The 21,295-nt window shown below is 41.3% G+C and overlaps 1 protein-coding gene and 1 long non-coding RNA gene across 7 annotated transcripts in view; both read right to left on the reverse strand.

Annotated features, from left to right (window-relative positions):
* The window catches only part of VPS33A (VPS33A core subunit of CORVET and HOPS complexes), a 28,666-nt gene that overhangs the window by 5,229 nt on the left and 2,142 nt on the right, over positions 1-21,295 (reverse strand). For 3 of the 6 annotated variants that reach the window (XM_049698104.1, XM_004276694.3, XM_049698105.1), the window contains exons 2-11: positions 20,692-20,757; positions 19,963-20,090; positions 18,893-19,079; positions 12,042-12,158; positions 10,933-11,107; positions 7,005-7,198; positions 5,463-5,589; positions 4,512-4,579; positions 3,060-3,197; positions 494-631 (exon numbers count right to left, since the gene is read on the reverse strand). In XM_049698104.1, the coding sequence (XP_049554061.1) occupies positions 494-631; positions 3,060-3,197; positions 4,512-4,579; positions 5,463-5,589; positions 7,005-7,198; positions 10,933-11,107; positions 12,042-12,158; positions 18,893-19,079; positions 19,963-20,090; positions 20,692-20,757 (1,338 nt within the window). Of the gene's footprint in view, positions 1-447; positions 632-3,059; positions 3,198-4,511; positions 4,580-5,462; positions 5,590-7,004; positions 7,199-10,932; positions 11,108-12,041; positions 12,159-18,892; positions 19,080-19,962; positions 20,091-20,691; positions 20,758-21,295 lie in introns of all 6 variants that reach the window. The other 3 variants (XR_007471724.1, XR_007471723.1, XM_049698103.1) reach the window with 2 other exon arrangements.
* On the reverse strand, positions 14,116-18,886 carry LOC125961270 (uncharacterized). The gene is made up of 2 exons (XR_007471726.1): positions 16,093-18,886; positions 14,116-15,911 (listed from the first exon to the last, which is right to left on the reverse strand). It is a non-coding gene; the product is annotated as an uncharacterized LOC125961270 (long non-coding RNA).

Below are 21,295 nucleotides of genomic sequence, written 5' to 3' on the forward strand. Positions count from 1 at the left end.
CTGTACTGGATCTTTGCCTGACCCTCCCGCATTTCTCCCTGGTGCTCTGTGCCCCAGAGGTGGCCCCGTGGGCTCTGCACCAGCTGGAAACTGGAGAGAGGACGGCAGCGTGAGTTGTTGCCCTGACTTCCCCTCTGTGGTGCTGCCAGAGGTTGGTTGTGTCCCTCGGCTTGTCAGACGGCCTGGCCACACAGCTCTTCTCTCCCAGTTCTGGAACAGCCCCCTTCCCCTGCCCTCAGGCCTCGGCTGGGGAGGGTTCCCCACTGCATTGCCTCTCTCTGGTCCACCCCGTCTTTATGAAACTCCCTCAAACTACCCAGTGCCAGAGCACCCTATGCTTCCTGCTGGGATCCACACGAATGCACGACTTTCTCCAAAGCATTAGAAAACTGTCGTTAGAAAACAAGGTGGATGCGGAGATCAAGTAGCGTATGTCGTTGCAATAACCTGTTAACTGGGAACTCAAATGAGGTGAGGAGCAGGAGCGTCTTACTTGCTCGTTTACATCATCCATCCAGAGGCGTAACGTTTTCCGGACGGTTGGGTAAGTATTTCTGCCCCCTGTCTGTGGTTTCAGCAGGCCAGCCTTCTCTAGGTTGTATAAGGTCAATATGTGCTCATAGCCGTATGTCTGCAAGAGAAGTCGAATCAGGAAAACGGTTTCTGCGACTTTCAAAAAAGAGCACTTCCACGTACACATGGCCAGTAGGCACATGAAAAGCTGCTCAACATCACTAATTATTAGAGAAATGCAAGTCAAAACCACAACGAGGTACCACCTCACACGGGTCAGAATGGCCATCATTAAAAAGTCTACAAATAACAAATGCTGGAGGAGGTGTGGAGAAAAGGGAACCCTCCTACACGGTTGGTGGGAATGTAAGTTGGTGCAGCCACTATGGAAATCTGTATGGAGGTTCCTCAGAAAACTAAAAATAGAGTTGCCATATGATCCAGCAATCCCACTTCTGGGCATAGATCCAGACAAAACTATAATTCAAAAAATACATGCATCCCTATGTTCATAGCAGCTCTATTTACAATAGCTAAAACATGGAAACAACCTAAATGTCCATCGACAGATGAAAGGATAAAGAAGATCTGGTACATATATACAATGGAATACTACTCAGCCATAAGAAAGAATGAAATAATGCCATTTGCAGCAACATGGATGCAACTAGAGATTATCATACCAAGGGAAGTAAGTCAGAAAGAGAAAGACAAATACCATGTGATATCACATACATGTGGAATCTAAAATATGGCACAGATGAACCCATCTACAAAACAGAAACAGAGTCACAGACATAGAGAACAGACTTGTGGTTGCCAAGGGGAAAGGGGGGTGAGGAGGGAAGGACTGGGAGTTTGGGGTTAGCAGATGTAAACTATTATATATAGGATGGATAAACAACAAGGCCCTACTGTAGAGCACAGGGAACTATATTCAATATCCTGTGATAAACCATAATGGAAAAGAATATGAAAAAAAGAATGTCTTTATGTGTATAACTGAGTCACTGTGCTGTACAGCAGAGATTGGTATGACATTGTAAATCAACTCTACTTCAATTAAAAAAAAAAGAGCACTTGCAACAAATCCACTGGTTTGTACTCTGGGGCATGTTACTGAAGTCCAGGCAACGACCATCCATGGGCACAGGTGCAGGGCAGGGATGAAGCCTGCCCCAAAACTGCTTGCCATTACAGCAAATCCAGCTCACTGGATCACTCAAAGAATGATGTAAATTTTTTTACTTTAAAGTCACAATTTATGGACCCAACTTAAGTGAGCATCAAATAAGTTATCGTATATTTTTATATGGGATATAATTAGCTATTAAAAAAAGAAAGAGGCAGATCTATACATCCTGATAAGAAAGACCTTCTGGATTTATTCTTAAGGACAAAAAAATATAAGAAGACTATTACGTATAGTAGGATTTTATTTTTGTCAAAAAAGATATAGTAAGTAATAATAATAGCTAACACTTATATAATACTTTCTATGGCGGGGGGCACTGGTGTGTTCTAAGTGCTTTACATATGTTAACTCAGTCATTCTTATTATAACCCCACAAGGTAGCCACTATTATCTCCATTTTATAGAGAAGTTTAAATAACTTGCCCAAGGTCACACAGCTAATGAGTAACAGAGCTGGGACATGGATCCAGCTGGTCTCGCCCCATGGTCTGTGTATGTAAACATTCTTTGTACATAGATGCAAAGACAGGAATCTGGAAGTACACAAACCAAACTGCTGACATTGGTCCCTTCCAGGGAGGGAAATGGGGGGAGGCGGGGGAGGGTCATGGTTTGCACCATGTACTTCTGCTTTGTTTGAACGTTATATGATGAGAATGCACGTGTCATTTGTGTAACTTTTTAAAAGGCAAAAAACAAACAAACAAAAACCCCCCAAAACCCAACCTGAATGAGTATTTAGTTTTAACACTAACATACTTAACTGTGACTAGTAATAGCAAATAAATAGTGCCTGAGACATTTTTAAACAGAAGGGAGAATTTTAAAAACAAGGGTGGGCTTTTCCTTATTATAAAGTAACAGGCTTGATTTAAGTAAGTTGGCTAAAGAATCATCATCAGAAATGTGCAAAAAGTCCCCTTCCTCCATCGAATAGTTGGGTTAACAACAAGAGCACTAGACCCTGGCTACCTGGGTTTTATCCCTGGCTCTGCCACATACTAGCTGGTGACCTTGGGCAAGTTATAGCACTACTCTGTGCCTTAGTTTTCTCATCCATAAAATGGGGATGGTAAGAGTATACAACTCAGCACTGTTGTAAGGATTAAACAAATGAATACACATAAAGCTCTTCCAATTGAGCCTGGCACATAGTGAAAGCTCAATAAACATTAACTATTGTTATTATTATGCAAACACAGTAAACAATGAATACCAAGGACAATCCCTCCATGTATTAAAAAATTTAAAAGACAGTGGAAACACTATACCAAAATAGCAGCTTTGGGAAGTATTTTTTTAAAAAGATGTTTTCTCCCCTGGCAAATTAGTAATTTAAAACTATACTGACCTGCAGGATTTCTCTTTTGTAATAATCCAAAACTTTTTGTTTGAGTCCACTATTGCACACGGATTGGAGGCAAACTAGTCTTAACACCTTGATCAGCGGATGCTTTTGGGCAATACAATCCTCAATGTAACTGTTGACCTGGAAACAAAATATATACCGGTACCAGCATCTGGTTTGGGGACCTAAAGAACTTGATATTTACTATTATTTTTCAAAGTCAAATATTGTGTGGTGACCTGGATGGGAAGAGAATTTGAAAAGATACCATAATCTATTCCTATACATGTGTGTGTATATGTATGTATATACATATCTGAATCACTTTGCTGTGCACCTGAAGCTAACTCAACATTGTTAATCAACTATACTCCAACATAAAATAAAAAATGAAAACAAAAAAAGAGGAGATGAGTGGGAGAACGGTTCATTCTTTTTTTCACTGTCCCTAAGCCCCCTCCGAAGTAGCTCCTCTGCCCCTGCTACACGCATCCCCGTCACCATGGAGACACACCAGCGATGGGGAGTGCAGGGCAGTGAGGGCACACGCAGGCAATCCAGCGGCCTGTCTGGACTCACCTGTCTCCACGGACAACCTTGGGAGAGGCTGCTGCATGTCCCGGGTGTGTGACCATAACAGCAGCAATTTATCAGCATAAAGTGACAGGAATCTTTTTAGAAGATGGGAATTTTCATAAATCGAATAATTTAGTAATAGAAGTGAGTATTTAAGGGAAATTATAGGATCAATCCTCTCAGAAAGCAAATCTATTCATTTATCTATTATAGTCCTTAAAGGTCTTTGATTTTAGGGGCTGGGTCTCACCTCTCCATGCACTGCAGAAAGTGCCTTGCATAGGATAACGTTAAATATATGATACTTGATAAAATCTCTGTTTTCACATTTTGCATTTGCTCTTCAAAATATGTAGACAAGGGGCTTCCCTGGTGGCGCAGTGGTCGAGAATCTGCCTGCTAATGCAGGGGACACGGGTTCGAGCCCTGGTCTGGGAGGATCCCACATGCCGTGGAGCAACTAGGCCCGTGAACCAAAATAAATAAATTAATTAATAAACTCCTACCCCCAACATCTTATAAATTTATTTATTTATCTATTTTTGGCTGGGTTGGGTCTTCATTTCTATGCGAGGGCTTTCTCTAGTTGTGGCGAGCGGGGGCCACTCTTCACCACAGTGCACGGGCCTCTCACTATCGTGGCCTCTCTTGTTGCGGAGCACAGGCTCCAGATGCGCAGGCTCAGTAGCTCATGCCGTGTCCCCTGCATTGGCAGGCAGATTCTCGACCACTGCGCCACCAGGGAAACGCCCCCCAACATCTTAAAAAAAAAAAAAAAATGTAGACAAGGCATGGGAATCAAAGCAATTGCTTTTCTAGGTATAATCTTACGTTTGATAAGGGATCAATTATGTTAGAACAGTTTTATTGTACACATACCTTATCAGTATCTATTCCAGACATAAACTCCTGCTCCACTGTTAATTTATCAAAGAAGTCTTCAGAAGCTAAAATGGAATTAGCAAATTTGTAACTAAGAAATTAATGTTAACCCTTTTATACACAGAGCATGATTAAGAAACAAGACACACACAAAAGAAAGCAAAAAGTTCAAATCGTCACCTGAAAAGAATCTTCTAAGAAACATGGAAACCCTTTCAACCCTGAGCTCCTAAATGACATCTAGAAACAGTCGACCACTGCACCCCTTTGCTATCCTTAGGATGCTAATAAGGACTCAAGAATTTTTTCTCAGTATCAATGAAAGCTAATTTTGAAAGAGCATTTTACTTGCATCATCAGATCCAACCCAGTTTCACTTGATTTCCACTTCTATTAATATGAAAACAATGGACTGATTTTCCAACACTTTTATATAAGATTCAAAGTATACTTTATAAAACAGGGCATGGAACAATCTCCAGCTCAGCTTTTACAGCCTGTGTTTTAATGAGTAAACACATCTTCCAAGCCCTTTCAAAATACTTAACATATGCTCTCTACCAATTCTGCAGAGAGTCTTCAAGAGAAAAACAAGAACTAAAACAGAAACATGATGCTGCTCTAATTAAGTAATCCTTAACAACAGGAAAAAAACCAGACTGAAAAAATTAACTGCCTCATGTTATGGGAAGAATTTTTTTCTCTTTTTGACATTCCAAACATTTTATCATATGATTACATGATTTTAATAATGAAAAAAATTGAGTTAACCACAAAGGGAACATTTTTGACTATCAACATTCGAATACTTAACACTGAGAATAACATACAGTGTTAAAACAGAGCTGACCTTCCCAAGGGAGTACTGTGGTGCCAATGATCACGGTGTCAGTCACAGTGCGTGCAAGTCAGCCCCAGGTGAGCACGATCATTCCCAAGGATACTCACTAGTTACATCTTTGATTAGCTCTGCAATCGAGGTGTGGTTTGCGAGGGAGCCCCTTGCTGCCTGCATGTGGGGCAGTTGCGAAACAAACTGCTTGATCTCCCCAACGGTCTTGGCGTTGTGCCTCTCCTGAAACACGGAAAACAGCAGAACCGTTGAGCGGGGAAAATATTTTAAGTGCTCTGTTCTTTGTATTGCTTAGAGGACCTCTAATTTATACTAATGAGAAAGAACAGAATACAAATAAATCAGGCCAAACCCACCTCCAACATGACCCAGAAAAACAGAAAAGATAGGCTCGTTGTTCCCGTTCACTGCATTAGTACTTTTTTTTTTTTTTTGCGGTACGCGGACCTCTCACTGTCGTGGCCTCTCCTGTTGCGGAGCACAGGCTCTGGACGCGCAGGCTCAGCGGCCATGGCTCACAGGCCCAGCCGCTCCGCGGCATGTGGGATCTTCTTGGACCGGGGCACGAACCTGTGTCCCCTGCATCAGCAGGCAGACTCTCAACCACTGCGCCACCAGGAAAGCCCGCATTAGTACTTTTTAAGGGAGCAAATGCCTAATGTTTATTCTTTCCAGGCATCAGATCATATTGTGATTAGTATTTGTGGGGGACAGTACTAGGTTGTCCACAAACATTTCTGAGTAAAAAAATTAAAACAAAGACATGTTAAGAGGGGAACATAAATGGCAAAACATTTCCTCCATAATAGAAAAAAATCCATTCTTACTGCTGAACTCAATCTTGAATACTGTCCATGAATAAAGAGAACTTTCCTGGGTGATGAGAAAAATTTTTTTTTTGCAAAATTTAGTAATTTAAGCCAAAAGTAACTTCAGAAATTTGAAGAAAATCAATTAGCAAACACAATTCCTAAGAAAGATGAAACCTGGAATACACACTCAGTAAAAAAAAATCAGCCTTCAAAAATTCTCCCAAATAAGTTTCCAAAGATTAAATACACAGAGTTCAGCATCTTACTGAATTCTCATGTTTCAAAAATGAGCTTTAACCAAGAATAAATCAGTGGTGGGACAAGAGGAGGCAGGAAGGTGATAATGAAGCCGCCAATTTAAAAGCTCTGGGCTGCTGGGATTTCACTCTTATTATCACCTATCTTATCTGCAGGGTCCCCTGCATGTTGGCTAAACTGGGAGCTTTTGGCCCAAATTGCAAGTTCTATTATAGAGGATATTTTATTTAGAGTACAGCTGGCTTCCTTTTTTTTTTTTACAGCTGCCTTCCTCTTAAGTGAGATAGGAAATAATTAAAAGGAAGGTAAAACAAATATTTATGGTGAAAGCTTGTAAACTGCAAACACTACCCCTTTCTCCCCCAAAAGGAGAAAAACTTAACACCTTTTCTCATGGATCTGGGAAGAAGTTTAAAAAGAAAATCTTGGGTCCTCCAATGGCTGAGTCCGCAGTTTCTTAGGATGAGAACTGCAGCTCTGCTTAGTGGCTGCACTTCTGGCAGCTCTTCCTTCCTTCGTGGGGTGGGCAGTCTAGCCAGAATCAGGATGACAACCAAACCGTCTCACCTCAAATGCTGCAGAGATCACCTTTGCTTTCTTGCTAAGCACGGAGCCCACTGCATTGAAGTTTTTATCTCGTATCTCAGCATACAGCTCCTCCGCAGAATTCAGCTGAAGCTTCTTTGCTTCCGTGGGAAGGTCCTTACCACCATCGCCCTGTTTCTTAGGTGCAAATTTCTCCGGAGGTAATTTCACGTAACCTGAACAACAGTGGAAGGGAACAAGACTCTGCGTGCATTTAATGGAAGAACCAGTCAAGTGCTCAGGCACAAAACAGAATCTTCCAACTTAGGAGAGGATGGAAGCTGGCTTTAGAAAAAACTGGAGTATAGCACTGAGGTTCTGATTTTTCCACGATCAAAGTACAGAATGTAGTGACTCTTGAATATTCATATCATGGTTCCACTTTTCTTTGGGGGCACCTATCTGAAGCACTGCAGCAATGACCAGTTCCTGAACTTATTCAGGGATCAGGTTACTTTTTCACTTAAAAAAAATTACAAGGCTCTCCCCATTATCTTCTGGCATTTTTCAAACTAAGTCATGTCCTATTAGTAGATCATGAAATCAAGTTGGTGGGTTGCAGTTAGCATTATAAACAAACAAAACATTAAATACCATAGTGCATCACATGAAGTAGGGTGGTTTTTCTTTTAAATAAAATGTTGCTTCAGTTTCACACACACATGTGTGCATGTACTAGGTCATGATATAAAATATATTTCTTACTATAGGTTGTTGTCGAAAATAGTTTGAAAGCCCGCTTCCTGTTTTTATAAATAAAGTTTTATTGGCACAAAGCCATGCCTTTTCATTATGTCTCATTTGGGGTTGCTTTCACATTATAAAGGAGAAGTGAGAGGCCACAGAGGCACTGCATGACCTAAAATATTTGCTATCTGGATCTTTACAGAAGTTGTCCACCCCGCTCTAGAACAAGCTCCCAAATTCCTCAGCACAGCATCCAGTCCCTCCACTAAGTAGCCTTAACCCTCTTCTCCCGTCTCTGTTCCTCCCAAACCAACTTAGTCACCATTTCCGGGAACACCCCACACGCCCTTATGAGTTGCCTATAAACCGGTTTAACTCTAAGAAGCTTGGCAATATGAATCAACGGCCTTGTAACGTTAACACCTTTGACCCCAAAATCCCGCATCAGAGAATGTAGCGAAAGAAAGTAATATGCTATATGAAAAAAATTTTTTGTATACAGATGTTTTTATAACCATAAAAAACCCCCAAACAACCTAAAATGCCCAACATTAGGGGAAGGATTATGCAAATCATGGTAAAATATATATTATGGATTTTAATTAAGCTGTTAAAATTATGCATATGCTGAGAAAATGCTCATATTATACCAAATCAAAAAAGAGATTCAGGGAATTCCCTGGCGGTCCAGTGGTTAGGACTCCATGCTTTCACTGCCGAGGGCCAGGGTTCAATCCCTGGTTGGGGAACCCCGCAATCCGCGAGGTGAAAAAAAACGACAAAAAAAGAGGTTCAGAATAATTTGGACAAGCTGATGCTATTTATTTTTTGTTAACTAAAATAAACTCTGCATAGAAAAAGACTATAAGGAAATACACCAAAATATTAACATTGGCTGTCCCAAGGTTTGGGGGGTAGGGCTTCAGGGATAATGGGAGATCTATGTTTTCCTTCTTTATTTTTCCAATTTTCCCTTAACTGATATTTGACTCATATTACGGAAAAAACTTGCTGCAGAGAAACTGGGAATTTATACATATTCCTTCTCTTCTTGGAGAATCCCCTCCTACCTCTCACCTGTCTTAGACAGAGCCCCCTGAGGCTGCCTCACAGGTCATCTCCCTGCTCTAAACTCTAGCTCCCTTTAATGGTCTCCTGGGTGTTTCACTCTCTGGGACCATGAGAGGAGAGGCACCCTTGTTTCCTTCTGTTTTTTTTTTTTTTTTTCCAACAGCCCTGCTACCTCGTTTCTTTGACTCCCACCTACTATCCAGCACAGAACTCCTCTGTCAATGAAATGGAGTTTTTTTTTTTTAACATCTTTATTGGGGTATAATTGCTTTACAATGGTGTGTTAGTTTCTGCTTTATAACAAAGTGAATCAGTCATACATAAACATATGTTCCCATATGTCTTCCCTCTTGCGTCTCCCTCCCTCCCTGAAATGGAGTTTTAAAAAGTATTTAAGATGTCATCTTCTGGAACAAATAATTTAAAAATAAGACTTTTTACAACTTTATCACTAAAGACTCTTTGTTTTGTGGAAACCCCTCTTCATGGCTGTGTCTTCACCCATTTCCTCGGCTATCTATCCATCCTTATGGTTAAAATACGCATAACATAAAATTTACCATTTTAACCATTTTACAGTGAACAGTGCAGTAGCATTTAGTACATACACAACTTTGTACAACCACAGCTAGTACCTAGTTCCAGAACCTTTTTATCCCAAAAGGAAACCCCACACCCAATAAGCAGTCACTCCCCAACCTCTTCGAGTCCTGGCCACCACTAGTCTGTTTTCTGTCTCTGTGTTTTCTCCTTCTAGGCTGTTCCTTGGCTCCCTGTGATGTAATTCAGGATGGCAATAGAGGTCAGGGGCTGATGGAAACCAGAGAAGGGGGCCTGGATGGGACAGAGGGAGTGGTGGGACCTGTCATAAACTGGAGACAGGGGCATGTCTAAAGCGGGATCTCCGCTGGGCACCAGCTGCAATGTGGGAATGTGACCTCGGGGTCGCCAGAGCTTCAGATGTTTTTAAAGACATGGTATATATGGGAATTTCCTGGCGGTCCAGTGGTTAGGGCTCCGTGCTTTCATTTCCGAGGGCCTGGGTTTGATCCCTGCAGCTAAGATCCCGCAAGCCGTGTGGCATGGCCAAAAAAATAAAAATAAATTTAAAAAAAGACATGGCAGGGCTTCCCTGGTGGTGCAGTGGTTGAGAGTCCGCCTGCCGATGCAGGGGACACGGGTTCGTGCCCCGGTCCGGGAAGATCCCACATGCCGCGGAGCGGCTGGGCCCGTGAGCCATGGCCGCTGAGCCTGCGCGTCCGGAGCCTGTGCTCCGCAACGGGAGAAGCCACAACAGTGAGGGGCCTGTGTACCGCAAAAACAAAAACAAAACCAAAACAAACAAAACAAAAAAAGACATGGCATCCATCAGGATTATTATTAAAAATTCTCTCCAATTTTAAATGTTGACAGAAACAAACAAACATCATGTGGACCAAAACCAAATAAAACATTTGTGACCTCTGACCCCAACAGTTTGTCAGGCCTAAACTCTAGCAGGCCTTCAAATCTTCCGTCGAGTGTCCCAACCTCCCGTATTAGCCTTTTCCCCAGAATGTCCCAGCTGTGCTCTCTGCCTCAGCAAGCTGGTCGTCCCATGGTTCCCTGCAGGTATTATGCCACCTGCCCCTCGCCAGCAACCCCCCCAAACTCTACCCCTTTTTCCAAACCCAGTACCAAGGCCACCTCTTCCAGAAGCTTTCCTGAACAACTGCCTGCCACGGCATCTATGTTCTCCAACTGCAGAGCCATCTGTTTATTTAGCCCTTGGCCTCTGCTCACAGCGGGCAAGCACAGTCCTGTTCAGTAAACATCAGCCAGCCCTTGTGTGACGGACAATGGTAGTTTGCTCAGATGTCGTTTAATTTTTTTTTTTTTTAGCCACACCGTGCGGCATGCAAGATCTTAGTTTCCTGACCAGGGATTGAACCCATGCCCCCTGCATTGGAAGAGTGAAGTCTTAACCACTGGACTGCTGGGGAAGTCCCTCAGATGTCGTTTAATCCTAGCGTCTGCAGGTCTAAAGTCAGCATTTTTATTTTTTTCAAATATTCTCTGATTTACTTGAAAAGGAAGCACCTTCTAAAAAAACGGCCTTTTGGATATTTTTATCAGATTACCTATTAGTAAAAGTAGGTGTTACTTTACTCACTGTTCTGAATGCCATAAATTTCATCAATGAGTCCTTCATACGTAAGCTGAGTGGCAAGAGGCGTTAACAAATCCACATTCCGATCGAGCAACAAGAGATTATCAAAAACAGGGAATATTGAGTTCTGGCTCCCTGTAAACTCTCTCTTCATCCTGATCATCATATTGGCCACTTGCTGGAAACAAAACATGGGATCAGGTGGGACTCTCCTGGGAATAAGCAGATTAAAAAATTTGGCTAAAAATGGAAAGAATCAAAAAAGTGAAAAAAGGAGAAAAACGGTGGAAGAGTGAGATGGATAAGAAATAAGCAGCTACAGAAAAGCATTCGCTGTTGGCTGCCTGTCCCAACACTTACACTTTAGCCAGTGGCAGCAGCTATTTCTCAACGGGGCCTAGTTCAGAGAGTCTATTTCTGTTATTCACAGTAGCTCTGTTCTATAAAGTTGCTGTGAATACTGAACCAGCAAATACTGAACCACTGCCCCGAGGGGCAATCAGGATTAGGGTGCCGCGAACCTCTGGTTATAACATTTTTGTCATCTGATCAATATATAACCTTGTCTTATGTATGTTTCTGTTTAAAGACACATTAAATATATGACGTTGATTCTCTAACGCCATCACTCAGGCCTGAACAAAGCTCATCTAACACGAGATTTCTCCCTAAGGCCCATCACAGCCTCCCTGCGCTCTGAGCGCTAGACAGTGCTTCTGCACCACCTTTGGGGGCCATTTTAAATAGCAAAATCACCATCAAAAAGAGCACAAAAATGCAAAAAAAAAAAAAAAAAAAGTGGCACTGAGCAGCGCATGGCATTATATAGCGGCAAAAAGGACACTTGTTTATGGTATGAGCTGAAGGCACAGGGCTGCTCTGAGTGACCTCAGCTGGGAACATGCATACTGGACAACTCAAATTACTGCCACTCTGAGCATGTCCACAAAACACTGTGAATACTGATTTGGGGGCTACAAATAAATTTCAGTAAATAGGTGAATTGCCAAATAAAAAGGATTGACTGTATTTGTAAACAGATTCCCACTCCTTCCCTTCCTGGGGACCAGGGGACCCTTCCTCCACCACCAGAAGCACCTGCCGTTTCTCACCCGGGCACACTCTCCTTTCCCAAAGATCTGGGGTATCGTCCCGTACAGAGCTTGCAGGGTCATGAGCCCCTTGGCTGCGTGGTACAGGCTGGTCTGGTCGCTCTCCAGGTAGCACTCCTGCGGGGAGGAAGGGCCGGTTACGGTCATGGTCATCTGGGTGCATGAGGCACCCACCTCTGTCTGGCACTGGGACTACGCAGCCACTGGGTAAGACCGTTTCCACTATTCCCCACTTTGCCAGGAAGCTGCAGACTCGGGTCCAGCCCAGGCCAGGAGGCCAACAGCTCTGCCGTCGGGGGCAGCTATGGCAGCAATTCTCCCGTGGCAGAGCCTTCTGGAAGGCACTCCTCTTAGTTTATCAGCTCTTGAATAAGCTACTGATTAAGAAAGACTGACACAGGGACTGGGCTTTCTCATTCACCATTGTGAGTGTAAAGGCTAGGAGGACACCGTGGGAGGGCCACATAAGCGCACATATTCTTTGACCCCCCCAAAATCCCAGATGACCTCACAACAGAATACCTGGCAGTTTTTACAAACATGACGCCAATTTCATATGTACTGACAGCAAATGAAGGCCATAACATCTTGAGAAATGAGAAAGGGGTAGCTGAAGAATCTTTAGAGAGTGATCTCATTTTCAGAAAATATATTTTACCTTATAAAATATACAGGGTATATTTTGTAAAGTAGACAAAATTATACTTTTCTGCATAGAAAAAGGGACCAAAAAAATATACACAAAACCAGCTAGGAAGTGAGAAGAGAGACTCTAGCAGTTCTGACATGGGTAAGAGCACAGGTTCTTGACTCTGGTTGTCTTGATCTGAACCTCGGCTGTGTCACTTCCCAACTGGTGCCCTCGGCCACTTAGGTAACCTCTCTGTGCCTTATTTATTGTCTGCAGAAGGGAGTATATTCAACATAGTATATGGATTAAATGAGGTAATTGCATGTAAAACATTTCATCCCAGTACCTGAAACATATAGTAAGTCCTTAACAAATGTTAGCTTTTATTATTAGAAATTGTTTGGATTATTATTTTTTTTTTACAATCATCATCCACTCATAAGTCAAAATGGAACACTGTACCAGACACCCCTCACCGACCCTCCCAACGTGCTTCCAGCTTCCAAAGCCAGGAGGGAGGGGACACTGGAGGCATTAAGCACAAGGGGGTGGGACTCATGTGCTCCACCCAGGGAGGAAGGAGGGCTGTGCCTGGAAAGAGCCTGGGGAGAGTGCTTGGCGGCTCTTCCAAGTCTGATGGTTTTAACATTTCACTGCATATGACATGTCCAACTCAAGTATGTCTGAAGACATACTTTCTTGAAAAATTACCTAAAACTCCCTATCAGAGCAGAGTTAAACTAAAAATTCAAGAAAAAAAAATTAGGGAATATCTCTCAAAATCGTATTCATTTTTTTAAACTTAAAAAGTTGTATTACTATAGACATTCTTTTTGTAATTCTTTTTAAAAAAAATTTAAAAGTTGATGACATATTAATCTTGAATTTTTTGCTCTATTATAATTGGTGGTGGGATGATTATTTGTACTAATATCCCTGTATTCTGTGCTTGTGGAATCACCTGGTATTTTAAGCCATGAGGACATTTTTGGAGGGACAAATGCTAATACCCATTAACATTCAAATTCACATATTTTTTGACCCCAAAGTCCCACATGCCTACACGATAGAATACCTGGCAGTTTTTTTGTTTGTTGGTTGTTTTGTTTTTCTATGTTTATCGAACCAATGAAAATGAATTTTAAACAGGTGTACTTGTAACTACTTGGAATGTGTTTGTTTTCGTGACTTAATTGTAGGCAATTCTTACTTCAGGTTGGGGAAAAAAAGGGTAGGCGGTTTTGATTTTAACTAAAATTATAGCGCTTCACTCACATAACACCAGCCAGTCTAGCACACCATATAAGAAGTAAGACCTTTCAAGGAAAACTTGACATTCTAAAATTATTAAAAGGACAACATAAACTCATTCCATCATGCAGGTCCTTTAAACTTTGCTTTGAAAGTCTTAAGGAGAAAAAAATATGGTACTGTGACTAGGGCACGGGCTGGAGAAAACTTTATTTTTCTTCCCTTACCTTACTACTTGAGAGAAGTCAATACAATTTTCCATTTGTATAAATGAGAGGCCACAGTTTTTAACTCTTTTATAATAATATTCCTTGAGCCAGAAGAAGATATACATGTTTTCCACATTTTAGTTACATTTCAACAATTATGTATTATATGCTTATAGGGATCATGTTCAATGGCAAAGTGAAGTGGACTGATGGTCTCAGATGTTTCCGTGTAGACAGCGTGTCAAGAACTGGCTTATATATTATCCGTCCTCCAGACTGACATCACATTTCATAATAGCTTGGTATGATGACTGCTGTCAAAATCGCCTGCATGGAAACATCCGTGCCACCGGGCCTGGTCGCGCCACTCGGGGACCTCGACGGGAAGGATGCGCGGGCTCGTGCGGGGGAGCAGAGCCCCAGCGGGTAGCGCCCGCACCGCCGCCTCAGAAGGGAGGCCACTAACGTCCGCTACCTTGCAGTTTTTTTGTTTTTGTTTTTGTTTTTTTTGCGGTACGCAGGCCTCTCACTGTTCTGGCCTCTCCCGTTGCGGAGCGCATGCTCCGGACGCGCAGACTCAGCGGCCATGGCTCACGGGCCCAGCCGCTCCGTGGCATTTGGGATCTTCCCGGACCGGGGTACGAACCCGTGTCCCCTGCATCGGCAGGTGGACTCTCAACCACTGAGCCACCAGGGAAGCCCTACCTTGCAGTTTTTACAAAGGAGGTAGGTAGATTTTATGTATACTGATTTCTATATATACATATGAAGGCCCCAAAAGTTTAAGCCCTGTGACTGAGCATTAGAGCTCAATGAGCTGAACTCTTAATTCCCACGTTTTGTGCAGTGCAATACGGTCATTATCACAGCCCCAAAGCACAGAGAGATCTACACGTGCCTCCTGATGCCACGAAAAGCTAAATTATGCTCACTGTTTAAAATCACATAAATAAGTAAAATGACCTCAACTCTATCAGAAATCGGGCTTGAATTTAACATTAGGTAGAACTCTCAGCTTTATTATCCAGGCGAAATCTCTGACTTCTAAAACAGAATCTTAAGTGAACATATATAAGCCAAGGGCTTGAAATTCTCAGCAGAAAAGAATTCTGTTCTTTTTTGCAAACCAGCGGTTAAATAAACAGGAAATCTCTCCTCTGGACAGGTTTTGTCATGCCAGGACAGGTTTTCCTCAGCTGCTACCAATTCACATTAATTACACGGATGTGAATTAATTACATGAGGGTATACCATTATAGCTACGTGATAAAGCAAATATAGCAAAATGTTAATTTCAGAACCTAGGTGATGAGCATACGGGTGTTCACTGTACCATTCTTTCAACTTTTCTGTATATTTGAAAATTTTCATATAAAATGTTGGGGGACGGGAAATCTGTACCATCATTGGAAGAGATTTACTGTAAGCAAATCAGTGGGGAACATGGCTGAAAAGAAGAGCCATGAAACTCTCCTGGTTATAAAATTCATCAGTGGTGCCACTGAGCTTTTCCTCAGGTTCACTCTTTGAAAGCAGTGGTCACTGTAACAACATACGAGGGAAGAAAGAGTTTCAAATAATTTTTTGCACAACACCAGTGGTTCTCAAAAGTTCTAGTCTCCAGACCAGCAGCATCAACGTCACATACGCATAACTCAAAGAAGGAAATACAGATAAATATGATTACACTAAGAAAGTACGCATAGCAAAAACTACCATAAGCTAAGTCAATAGACAAATGTCAAAGGCAGGTAAAGACCCTACAGATACAGGGCTTCCCTGGTGGCGCAGTGGTTGAGAGTCCTCCTGCCGAGGAAGATCCCACATGCCACGGAGCAGCTGGGCCTGTGAGCCATGGCCGCTAAGCCTGCGCGTCCGGAGCCTGTGCTCCGCAACAGGAGAGGCCACAACAATGAGAGGCCCGCGTACCGCAAAAAAAAAAAAAAAAAAGAGCCTACACGTGTACAGTGATCTATGCATGAGGTAATTCACTGTAGCACTGCCTCTAAAAGCATAAGATGAGAAACAACAAAATGTCCTTCAAAAGGGGACTGACTTAAATCATTGTACATCCAAACAATGGAACAGTATGCAGCTTCAGCTAAGAATAAAAAAGTATTTTCATAGATGGTAGAAAATGACTCCAAGATATATTATTAAGAGAATAACGTAAGTTACCGAAGTTACATAGGATATGCTACCATTTGAATAAAAGCTCATATATACTATGAGCTGTAGCTGCCTAAAGCACTTCCAAAGACAAATTAAAAAAGAACGAGTAATAGTGATTGCTTCTGGGAGGTATGGCATTTTGAGAATTGGGTGGAGAGTGGCTTACTTTTCATTCTGTACCCTTTCTTACTCAAAGAAAATTTTCATGTACACAGATTATGTTTATGAAAGATTTTCAAATTACTTTTTTCAACATAAAGTAATATTCTTATGAGAGAAAGCATTCTTTGAAATAAAGTTGTAAACAAAACCAATATATAAAATTACATTTGGAAAAACCATCCAGAACTGGGGAACAAAGATATGCATATTCGCTAACAAACATGCGTCGAACATAATCAGTGGGGAAAAACTGCGCTGGAACAACTGGCACTATATGGAAAAAATAAATAAGCCTCATATGGAAAAATACAGATAAAAATAAATTAGTCCCTACTTCACACCACACACTCCAAACACATGGTTCAAGCTGAATTAAAGACCTGAACGTGAAAAGCAAAACTTTAAAACTTTTAAAGGAAAATACAAGATTTTCTATGTCTTCAGGTAGAGAAGGATTTATTAAGACTAAAACAACACAAACTGAAAGAAAAAAAGTGATATACTACTTTGAAGGGCTCATACCTCCAAATTTCACAGCTTACTACAAAGTTACATTTATCAAGACAGTGTGTTACTGGCATTAAGGACAGACATACTGATCAGTGGGGTAGAGCTGAGACACCAGAAATAAACACATTTAGGGACAACTGATTTTCGACAAGGGTACCAAGACAATTAACTGAGGAAAATATACTCTTTCAGCAAATGGTGCTGGAACACATGGATATCCACATGCATATCTGCACATGCAGAAGGAAGTTGGACCCCGACCTCACATCAGATAAAAATAAACTCAAAACCCATCAAAGACCTAGATGTAGGACCAAAATCATAAAATTCTTTGAAGAAAACATAGGAGTAAATTCGTGACCTTAGATCAGATACGACACCAAAAGCACAAGCAACAAGAGAAAAAAAGATAAATCGAACTTCATCAAAGTTAAAATCTTTGGTGCACTGAGACATCCCTTTCACCAAAAAGTGAAAAGAACCCACAGAATGGGAGAAAATATTTGCAAATCAAATATCTGGTAAGAGACTTGCATCCAGAATATATTAAGAATTCTTAAAACTCTTATAACGAAAAGATAAATGCCCAGTTCTAAAAACGTGCCATGCTTAAAGACTTAAATATAATATATGATACCATAAAACTCCTAGAAGAGAACATAGGCAAAACATTCTCTGACATAAATTATACCAATGTTTTCTTAGGTCGGTCTCCCAAGGCAATAGAAATAAAAGCAAAAATAAACAAATGGGACCTAATCAAACTTATAAGCTTTTGCACAACAAAGGAAATCATAAGCAAAATGAAAAGACAACCTATGGACTGGGAGAAAATATTTGCAAATGATGTGACCGACGTGGGCTTAATTCCCAAAATATACAGACAGCTCCTACAACTCCATAACAAAAAACTAAACAACTCAATCAAAAAATAGGCAGAAGGCCTAAATAGACATTTCTCCAAAGAAGACACACAGATGGCCAATAGGCGCATGAAAAGATGCTCAACATCGTTAATTAGAGAAATGCAAATCAAAACTGCGATGAGGTATCACCTCACACTGGTCAGAATGGCCATCAGTTATTTGCAAAGCAGAAACAGAGACACAGATGTAGAGAACAAACATATGGATACCAAGGCGGGGGGAGGGAGGGTGGGATGAATTAGGAGATTGGGACTGACATATATACACCACTATGTATAAAATAGATAGCTAATGAGAACCTACAAGGAAATCCCAAAAAGAGGGGATATATGTATACGTATAGCTGATTCACCTTGCTACACAACAGAAACTAACACAACATTGTAAAGCAACTATACTCCAATAAAAATTAATTTAAAAAAATAGTCTACAAATAATAAATGCTGGAGAGGGTGTGGAGAAAAGGGAACCCTCCTACACTGTTGGTGGGAATGTAAATTGGTGCAGCCACTGGAAAACAGTATGGAGGTTCCTTAAAAAACTAAAAAGAATGAAATATTGCCATTTGCAGCAACATGGATGGACCTAGAGAATATTATGCTTAGTGAAGTAAGACAAATACTACATAACATCACTCATATGTGGAATCTAAAAAAATAATACAAATGAATGTATACACAAAACAGAGACCGACGCACAGAAACAGAAAACAAACTAGCGGTTACCGGTGGGGAGTGGAAGGAGGGAGGGACAAATTAGGGGTATGGGATCAACAGATACAAACTAGAATATATAAAATAGATAAGCAACAAGGATTTACTGTATAGCACAGGGAATTACACCTAATATCTTGTAATAACCTATAATGGAATATAATCTGCAAAAATACTGAATCACTCTGCTTGTACACCTGAGATTAACATGACCATCATGTTCACAAATTTGGCAAAAATTAAAGCCTGACGTTAAAAAAGAAAACGCCAAACTTACTTTGAAAGCACCCTCTGATTCCATGGATAAGAGATCCCCATCAAATGGAATGAGGTCTAGGCTGTACTCCTCCCTATGAATAAAGGATCCCAAAACACCCAGATCCTTCAACCGCTGTTCGCACAATAAGCTACGTCGCGGCACAAACAAAATGTGGAAATCTCTTGCTGGGCCACGTCTGTCTTCACTGCAAAAGAAGGAACATTTGTTAGCTTACAAGCTCTTTAGAGTCACAGACTCTTTCACTTACTTTAATCAAACTGCCGGGCACACAGGAGGCACTAAATAAATGCTGGCTAGATAAACAAATGAACATTGACTTTCAGACCCAAACTGTTAACAGTCGCTTTCTCGCTCTCTCTCTCTCTTTTTTTTTTCCCTGACAGGAAAGCGTTGATTCATAGCCGGTATTTGCATTTTCTAGCTTTCTCTTAAACTATTTATGGGGGCATTAAAGCTCTCAGGTTTATTGAAGCAGGATATCTGTGTCTTGTTGAAAACAAATTGTTCTTTAACCAAACCAATGCAGGCACAGCGTCTCATATTAAAACGAAACATCACTCTTGACTCCTATCTCTCCTCGACACTGGACTTCTCAAAATAGCCCATATGCTTTTAAGATTTTAGGGGCCACATCAATCGATTATACCACAGAGTACAGACTGGGCTGAGAGAACTTCCTCTCTCTCTAGACTGGATGCTAAATAAAATTTTAATCAGCTCTTACTTTGCTTATGAAATTCAAGCACCTTATATTCAGTATAACCATTAGAGGTGTTTTGTTTGTTTTTTGTTTTTAAAATCAGTGTCCTTTCTACTGATACACGCCCAAACTTTTAGCTGTCCTGAAAGAATGGGGATTTATGATAACCGCCCTCTCAAACTGTTTGAACAATGTCACAAGTTTCCCACTTTTCTTCATTGTATTCTTCCGTGCCTGTCCCAGTTTTTCCAAAAGACCACTTTCCAAAGTACTGGCAAGAGAAGGGGTTCACAATGAAAAGCTCAGGACATTAAAACCACGAGAAGGATTAACTTCTTTTGGCCCAAACAAGAGCTCTGAGAGATACCTGAGCACATTTTCAGCGATTATATCCATCAATTCTAGCCTGGGTCTGACAACAAAAATAATATTCTTGACATCAGCTGCTGGCAAACGACTTCCTTTAAGCGTGAACATTTTTTCCACTTCATGTTCCTAGGAAAACACACACACACAAAAGGTTAACAAAACCCCTGAAATTTACGTATGGTATCCAGACTCAGACATCATAAACACTCCCAGTCAAATGTACATCAATACTTTGTTATCAAAATTTAGATTTCCCAAAGCCAGCTGTGTAAAGGGCAAGGTTTCAGGATGAAGTCACTGCTACTGTATCTGAATTTAAATGACTCTCACGTGATGCACTATCAAAGACACCAGGTAACAGTCACATAATACAATGCTAGTAATCAGGATCAGTATAGAATCATCAGCCGAAGGACTGCTGTATACAAAATGTTAGCCAGGCATTGGTATCGGTGTTTATAAAAACCAAACAGCCTTGCAAGCCACCTACTCAGGAGGAAATGTAAACTTATTACTAAAGTACAGAATTATTTTTTTTAATTTAATTTAATTTAATTTTTAAATTTATGGCCGCAACTCGCGGCATTCGGGATCTTAGTTCCCAGATCAGGGATTGAAGCCTCGCCCCCTGCAGAGAAAGCGCAGAGTCTTAATAGCTGGACTGCCAGGGAGGTCCCTAAAGTACAGAATTATCAATCCCTGAACAAAACCCAAATAGCTCATTTACCTTCAGTAGTGAATACTGTGCAATCAGGCCAAATGGTCCTGTGAGGTACTCATCCCAAACTATTGCCTATAAGAGGGGAGAAACATTCTCTCATTACAGTTAATATCAGGAATTTCAACAATACCAACAGAAAATAGCAGTCATACGTAGTAGGACTATTGGCCTCAAGGTCTGAATTAACAAAGATTGTAACTGGCTCTGGCCATATTCATATCCTACAGGTCTTAAAAAAATAGCATCAGGGTAAGTGATGTTACTGGTGGTAAATGGGAAAGTTAAGACCTAGTCACTGTCCTCAAAGGAAACAAGGACGGTACTTTGCTGTGTATCTGTGTCATGGTATTATTATTAGACTGAACCATATGGAAACTGCCAATTGCAACAACTCAACTTTTATTTTATTTTTTATTTATTTATTTATTTTTTTTGTGGTACACGGGCCTCTCACTGTTGTGGCCTCTCCCGTTGCAGAGCACAGGCTCCGGACGCGCAGGCTCAGCGGCCATGGCTCACGGGCCCAGCCACTCCACGGCATGTGGGATCTTCCCAGACCGGGGCACGAACCCGTGTCCCCTGCATTGGCAGGCGGACTCTCAACCACTGC

This window comes from Orcinus orca, chromosome 15 (genome assembly GCF_937001465.1).
Source record: "Orcinus orca chromosome 15, mOrcOrc1.1, whole genome shotgun sequence".
NCBI classification, from domain to species: Eukaryota; Metazoa; Chordata; class Mammalia; order Artiodactyla; family Delphinidae; genus Orcinus; species Orcinus orca.